This window comes from Dicentrarchus labrax, unplaced genomic scaffold, assembly GCF_905237075.1.
Source record: "Dicentrarchus labrax unplaced genomic scaffold, dlabrax2021, whole genome shotgun sequence".
NCBI classification, from domain to species: Eukaryota; Metazoa; Chordata; class Actinopteri; family Moronidae; genus Dicentrarchus; species Dicentrarchus labrax.
The window spans coordinates 17,088,342-17,096,542 of record NW_026136704.1 but is presented as its reverse complement, the minus strand read 5'-3'; the positions used below and the strand labels follow the sequence as shown (position 1 = coordinate 17,096,542).

Here is an 8,201-nt window from a genome sequence, read left to right as displayed (position 1 = left end):
TTTTTTTAAATTCCTGTCATTATTTATCCCCCCCTTTTTTTTTAATATATGTATATATATATTTGTATAATCTTGGTTTTTAAATTGACCCCCCTTATCTGTTTATTTTTCATTCTGAGATATGTAAGTTAATATGATTTAAATTATTTTAAATACGTAAATGTGTCTGTGTAAATGTGTATGGTGTTTGTATGACTGTTATGTTTTATGTTCAAAATGAGAAAAATCAATAAAGAGAGTTGGGAAAAAAATAAAAAATAAAATAAAATTGTCTTACTTACTAAAACACATTTTCTAGGAACAGTTTCATTTTGTCATAACCCAAGTCAAATTTGATTTATATAGTCCAAAATCATAAATCACAATTTGCCTCAGGGGGGCTTTACAATTTGTACAACATTCAACACCCTCTGTCCTTAGACCCTCCATTCGGGAAAGAAAACCCTTTTTAACAGGGAAAATATTGAAGCCGAATGAGACGTACGTCCTCCTCTCCACCATGGAGATCTGAACGAGGATAAGCCACAGAATGGATCAGCAATAAAATCACAATATATACGGAATCTGATGACAAAATACCAATATATGTAGATTTGTAAGTATTTATAAGTGAAAAGTAGAATCCAGGAGGAGCTTGTGCAAACTTCAGGTGTCACCACATAGCCATGGAGACCTGGATGACGACGTACCACACAATCACAGGATACTCAGAGTATTGAGGTTTAATGCTCATTATCCGCAATTACATGTCTGTAGGAGGCGCCAATACTGACTTTATGAAGCACAATCGAGACAAACGAGTGTCACCTATTTCTGCTGTGTTTTATAGATAAATAAATAAATAGTTGTATCATGTTGCTGTGTGTGAGTGATCCACTCAGTGTCCATGTTTTTAATGGATGCTTGTGTGTGTGTATGTGTGTTATTACAGACGGTGATGGAGTTTCGCCACCCCGATGGTCGTCTTGTTCCTGTGGTGCTGCCAGGACGGAGCCTCCTGGTGATGACGGGAGAGAGCAGATACCTCTGGACACATGGGTGAGCTGGATGGTGTCAGATGGATCAGTCTCCCCCTTCTAGGACTCAGTTTATCTTGATGGGAGCTGTGGGTTGATTCCCAGTGGAGTGACAGGCCTTTTTCTTCCTCTGTTTCTTTGTAGAAGAGCACAGAAATACTGAATATACTGATCTTTCTCTGGGCTTTATTCTGTATTTTGTACGATAGACTCTGTCCGTGTATCCACATTGTAATCTCTTCACACACTCTAGAAGATGTACAACAACTGTGCTGATTAGTTATTGTATTATTGTTTGTGCACGATGGTCAACCACTGCTGCAATCTCCTCTCAGGATTACTCCTCGGAAGTTTGACGTGGTGCCAGCCTGCGACCCACAATCCCCTGCTGATGTAACGCCTGACCCCGGGATCTACAGCAATCTCACTTTGAACAAGAGGGGCACCCGCACTTCTTTCACTTTCCGCAAGATCAGACATGAACCCTGTCGCTGTGGTGAGAATCATAACACACTGTAACAGACTGCATTGCCACCAGTATTCGAGTGATGTTAGACAACATCTGTGCTTCAGCTGACTGTAATGGGTGTATATGGGTGTGTATGTGCTACCCTTTGTCTCACTTCAACCCCCCCCTTCTCTCTCCAGCCTTCCCCTCTGCCTGTGACAATCAGGGAGCTCCCTCGGCACCCTCGGCCTCTTCGACGTCTCCCCCCTCGCTACCCTGTTGCCATGCTGATGCAGCCCATCTGGAGGAGGAGTATGTGCACCGGGTGTACGATGCCATCGCTTCCCACTTCAGCAGCACTCGTCACTCCCCCTGGCCTCGCGTTTGCCACTTCCTGAACTCGCTCCCTCCTGGCAGCGTTCTGGCTGATGTGGGCTGTGGAAATGGGAAATACCTGGGTGTTAACCCAGAGGTGGTTGCAGTGAGTGTCATCATGTATTACCTGTGATACTTCAGTGATCCCTGTAGGGAAATTTCCTTTTCCATTCCATTTTTTTTGCTATTGCTATTGCTACTGCTTCATCGGCCGCATTTCCACCATAGGAACTTTCCCTAGGGACTGTGAGCCTTCGGAGGAACTCCACCGTAGGGAACAGGGTCTAAATTAAGTTACGGGGAATTTTTTTTAGTACTTTCTAAAAGTATGGGAACTGTGGAGGTGGGGCTTGTAGCAATAAACATTTCCGGCGTAGTTAAGTACTCGCAGAATTTGATGTCAGCCACCATTTTTTTTAAAATCTGCAGCTGCAAACAAGTTTGTTTTTTGTTAATTGTGCCTCCAGCATACGACTGATGGGCCGACGATTTTGTTGTTCTTTTTCTTTCTTTCTTTTTTAACCTGTTCATTTATTTATTATACATTTATTTATTAATTTTCTAGTTTTTCCTCTTTTTTTTCCCGTTTAACTATAACATTCAAGGAAAAGTAAAATAGAAAAAAGAGTTAGGCGAAAAACATAAAGCCAGCTTCCTCCCCTTTATAAAAAGACAAAACAACAGACACAAAGAAAATTTAATTGCTGGACCTGGGACATCACTAACTCACAAAACTAACTGCCTTATGACGGAAAAACTTAACTGCACCTAGCCTGGCTCTGTCCTGAGGGGAAAAAATACACCTATCGGCACCTTTTTAAATCTCACTAATAAACTGGTGTATCTTTGTTGGTTAATCCATACACAAACAACATGAGTTGATAAGTCAGTATGGCTTTAGAGGTGTTGGTATGTGTGTTATTTAAAATGAGCCAGGTTTTCTCCTTTGTTCAATGTAATTAATTTATTGACATGAAATTCACATTCAGTTTTATCATCTCTCTCTCAGAAAGAAGGCATACACAGTAAACTTATGTCGCATAAATTTGAGCATTCCTTTAAGTCTCAGTGTCATTGCAAGATAAACACTTAAAGGAATCTTGTATGTTCTGTATTTTGACACTTAAACACTTGAAGTGCAGACAACAAAAAGGTCACAGCATTCTCATGAATGTAAAATGAAAAGAAGTAGCTGTGTCAAGTCGTCAGGACCCAGTTACAGTGTTGCATAAGCTCGACCTCTCTCTGCACCAGAGGGCAGTGAGGGAGAAGACAAAGGTTTGCAGCATTACACTTTCCTTGGGCAAAAAGCTGCTGTTTACTTATTTACCTTCCTAGTTCTGGCTGGTCATGCTTTGGTGCTACAGCGAGTCACATCGTTCACATGAAGGGAAATCTCTATAATCAGTTAGCCGCTAGTTTGTTTTTAAGTTGTCACAAATATGATGTCTCATTTAAAATGAGCTAAATAAACCACAGTAACACACCAGGGGAAGATGTCCTTGGTGCTGAGGCCTGTGTGGCTCTCTCTCTCTTTCTCTCTCTCTCTCTCTCTCTCTCTCTCTCTCGGATTTTCTGCTGGTTGTCATTGTTTGCATTAGCTCAGTTTCCATGGAAATATCCCAAATTTTCTGTTTACGTATGCAAACTGGGATATTCATGTTTGGGATTTGGAGGTGCGTGTAAGCAGCTTATTCCTGACTCAGACCGTAACCGTGATAAATCATTACTGGGAACACTGTGATCATGTAGGTCACACAGCAACTTTCTGGTTTTCTCTTTTTAATTTGTTTCATTTCCCTCTGCACTTCCTTTTTGTCCTTTTATATATATTCCCCCCCCTCTCCCTCTCCCTCTTCTGTCTCTCTCCCGGTGCAGATTAACACCGTTAACCTTCCCAGTTTTAATTGAAATAAAAACTGCGTATGTGTGTGTGTGTTTTTGCATGTCATGTAACACATTGAGCGTGTGTGCCTGCCTTGTGCATGTGTGTAGTATTTCTCGCTATCTTTTATCGCCTCTGTCTCTTTTGGGAAAGAGGTCGTGTGAGGCTTGATTGAATTGCTCCCTGCAAGAAAATGTGTTAAATTATCACTGCTGTCATCCAGTGCCCTCCCTCTTTTCTTCTCCTCCTTCTACCTTTCTTTACATACATTTCTCCACTTACTGCATTTCTGTTTGTCTATCACTTCTATCCATTTTCCCTCATTCATTGTACTTCTCCTCAAAGTGTTTTGCTCACATTTGTTTCCTGTTTTATTGTTTTTCCCATTCAGTCTCTCTACTTTCGAACAATTAAAGGGTGTTTCTGCTGCTTTTTGTATGATTTTGTATAATAATAATAATAATAATAATAATGATAATATCACCCTATTAATATTATAAATGAGGAGTACATCCCTACATGCAACCCTCAGTCTTGTATGGACCTTGTACATATTTAGACTCCTTTGTTTTACTGTGCCTTTTGGTCTCTTTCAGGTTGGTTGTGACCGTAGCAGTGCTCTTATCCAAATCTGTGCAGAGAGGGGTTTCCAGGCATTTGTATCTGATGCCCTCAGTGTCCCTCTGCGGACAGCCTCCTGTGATGCCTGTATCTCTATAGCCGTCATACACCACTTTTCTACACAGGTATACACACACACACACACACACACACACACACACACACACACACACAAAGAATAACAGGTACATTACAGTAGTACAATAACAGGAATATTTAGTCTCATAAGGGCCTCATAATAAGGCCCTTTTTTAGACTGCAGGAATTGTGGGAATCTTTGTAGGATCTCAGGAACTTTACTTCAGGTTCATCTACAGGAAGCTCCTTGGAGATGAATGCAAATTTGGGACAAATCCCAAATCCCCCAGCTCTCAAATTTGTACTTTCAAATGTGCCAGAAACTGTTGGGATGGAGTGCACTGATTGGTATTTTGTGATGCTGAAATTCTTGTTGTTGTGTTATTCTTAAAATAGGAAATGTATTTATAAATATATAATATAAATATATATAATTTATTTTACTGACGTTTAAGTTTTAACAATTTCACCAGAATTCCCTAGAGAAATTCCAGGAAAAGAAACCCTCAGCAGTTGCTTGGTTTTTTAAAAAGTGATGTGTTTGTTTTAAAAAAAATGGAGTTTAATTAATTACTTGAAAAAATGATGCATCAAATCAAAAAAAAATTATAATCCCTTTTAGACGGATTTGCCCCTGAGTTGTTTGTGTTCATAATTTAGGAGTATGTGAAATTGTCATACTGTATACATATTTGTGTGTGTGTGTGTGTGTGTGTGTGTGTGTGTGTGTGTGTGTGTGTGTGTGTGTGTGTGTGTGTGTGTGTGTGTGTGTGTGTGTGTGTGTGTGTGTTGTAGGAGCGTCGGCTGGCAGCAGTGAGGGAGCTGATGAGACTTTTGAGGCCCGGAGGTCGAGCACTCATCTACGTTTGGGCTTTCGAACAAGAGTACAACAAGCAGAAGTCCAAGTATCTCAAACACCAGAACAGAGAGCATCCTGGGAACCACAGCCCCACTAAAAACACCTTAGAAGACAGCCAGGTACCTCAGGGGAAATCAAGCATCCATACCAGCAGACCTTTAGAAGACAACTGCAGTCCTGTAGATGAGGTACGAGATGTTGGCAAAGTGACTGACGGCAAACTCAGTGTGCATACCAACCGCACAGCCTTCAACACACAGGACCTTTTGGTTCCCTGGCACCTGAAAGAGGGGAAAAGACGAGGGGAGGAAGAATCAGGAGAGTGTGGGAAAAAGGATAAAAGGAAGGAGAAGCCCAGAAAGACTTCGGGTAACCCTGACCCCAGTTCAGGTTTTGACTCCAACATGTCTCCTGGATCAGGTCAGGACGCCCGTGATGCCACTCACAGTGCAAACTCTAAACCAAGTGGTGACGCTACTCAGACCTCCACTTCTAGTCTCAAGTCAGAGTCAGAGAGCGGCCCAGCGCCTGTTTTTCACCGCTATTACCACGTGTTCCAGCAGGGGGAGCTGGAGCGGCTGTGCTGTCAGGTGGCTGGAGTCAAAGTGCGGAGCACCTACCATGACCAGGGAAACTGGTGTGTTATATTAGAGAAGGACAAGAGCATTAATGCAATGTAAACAAAGATTAAATTAAAGAATTAAGTGCTATGAAATAAATGTAAAGATTTTACAAAATGTCTGATTTTGTTGTGCTCATACTTTCTTGACAATGGATCAGTGTGGCGTACAGTATTACAGAGTAACATTTGATGAAACAAACCTGGAGGTAGTGTAGATTTGAGGAGGATGTTGGTTAGAAACATACTCATGCTGGTTCTATGTAACACGGATCTTCAACATTTTCCACAGTGTATAAACTGCACGGTAGATCTCCAACAATAATCTTTGCTTCTTGGTCTTTCTTTGACCTCAGTGTCTGCTCTGAATTCACTGAGCTGTAACCAAGCTGAGACTGTGTGTGCCCGACCTTTTCACTTTAAAGGGCTGAGGTACAACGTGGCGTTTCAGGCTGTGGGTGATTTGTTCACATTCAAGATGCATAATGTATATTTTGCTGGTGTTTTCAACATCACAGTTTATACCCAACCTCAGAAATAAAAAAAATATTCTATAATTTGATGAAGAAAATATATTTTCTAGATTATCTCTGAGTGTGTTCAAGCTCATTTTGTTAAAAGAAATTGTGATAAAATCATATCATGATGAGTTGAGTGTACCATTACATCAAATATCAAAATATTTTAAAATTGTTATTGTAATTGTTGTGGGCCATGGTATTTTGCCCTGTAATATATTAAAAGTAAATGTTGGGTTATTAATTGTTGTGTTATAAAGTTATAACTGCAAAAAATACACTACACAGCTTCCTCTTATCACCCTTACTGTAGTGCTCTTTGTGGTAGACAATATTATATATTTGACTGCCTATTGAAGAATAAGTTGTTTCAGCTATATAGCGATGTATAAAAAATTAATATCATACAAGAATTTAAAACTAGTATACTGCCCAGCACTAAAAGTTAATACAATATAGTGTGACAGTGTGTTTACTGAAAAAGGATAAACATGTCAAGTTTAAACATGATTAAAGGAATTTTAGCACTACCTTTACTTGATTGGTCTTGTCTCATACAGTAGCTGACAACTGAAGTATCTGATTACACTCTACTTTAAATACACCTCAAGAACAGGGCGGTTCGTCCCCTAATCGGAAGGTTGTTGATTCGATCCCCGGCTCCTGGTGCCCCATGTCGAAGTATCCTTGAGCAAGATACTGAACCCTGAATTGCTCCCGATGCCATGCATCGATGTGTGAATGTGTATAAATGAGTTAGTTTCTGTTTGATGGGTTTTTCCATCACTGAGTGAATGTGTGTGAAAGGGCGAATGTGCCATGTAGTGTAAAAGTGGTCGGAAGACTAGAAAGGCACTATACAAGTACAGGTCCATTTATCATTTACAAATGTGGGCCAACACATTTAAAAAGGTTTTTTTTCCGCATTTTTTTTCCCGACAGAAGATTATTTAAATGTTATTTAAATTCAAGTTCAATTAATATTGGAGCTACAACAATAACTCTTCTTCATGTGCTGGAACTGACAATAATATAAACCATAACAACCACTAATTTAAGTACAATTTCAGTAAAAAAAAATCACTTGTGCAAAGTTAGTATTCACAAGCCATTTTTAGCGTTGGATGAACTGATGATGATCAATACTGTGTTCCAGTTTAGATTTTAAATAATGCAGGAACACTAAACTATGACTGCATCACTCTTTCTCTCTTGCACTGACACTCGTGTTCACGCTACATCCTATTAATATCCTATTTTACCATACTGCTGTAAAGACAGAATAAACTGTAGGATAATTGGGTATTGATGGCAGAAGAGTACAGCGTGGTTATTTGTTGTGGAGGTTGGTAATTGGTCAGTGGCTGCTGGTAAATTACTCCTGTGGCTCCTCGGTCCCCTGGGACACACACAGACACACACATTGTGATGCTGAGGCAGGAGATGGTTTTGGTGGCTTTTATTGACAGTGGTTTATTGATTAAGGGGAAGCAGCCTGCTGTCTGTCTGTGTGTGTGTGTGTGTGTGTGTGTGTGTGTGTGTGTGTGTGTGTGTGTGTGTGTGTGTGTGTGTGTGTGAGAGAGAGAGATCTTTTGTAGTTTCATGCACAACAATGTGTGCATTTGTACATAGCAGTGTTATTGTGCATGTATTGTTGTTGAGTCTGTTGACATTTAGAGTGATTATTAAAATTTAAAGCTATGCCTCCCGCAGGTATAGCCCATTGATTTGACAGGCTACGAGACATTTGAAATCTTCAGCTCACAGGAGTCAAGAGACATT

The 8,201-nt window shown here is 40.3% G+C and overlaps 1 protein-coding gene across 2 annotated transcripts in view; it reads left to right on the top strand.

Annotated features, from left to right (window-relative positions):
* The window catches only part of alkbh8 (alkB homolog 8, tRNA methyltransferase), a 12,847-nt gene extending 6,828 nt beyond the window's left edge, over window positions 1–6,019 (top strand). For both annotated transcript variants that reach the window (XM_051396574.1, XM_051396573.1), the window contains 5 exons: window positions 932–1,038; window positions 1,352–1,512; window positions 1,665–1,945; window positions 4,321–4,470; window positions 5,219–6,019. In XM_051396574.1, the coding sequence (XP_051252534.1) occupies window positions 932–1,038; window positions 1,352–1,512; window positions 1,665–1,945; window positions 4,321–4,470; window positions 5,219–5,962 (1,443 nt within the window). In that variant the 3' untranslated portion in view covers window positions 5,963–6,019. The remainder of the gene's footprint in view (window positions 1–931; window positions 1,039–1,351; window positions 1,513–1,664; window positions 1,946–4,320; window positions 4,471–5,218) is intronic.
* Window positions 6,020–8,201: the final 2,182 nt, after the last annotated feature.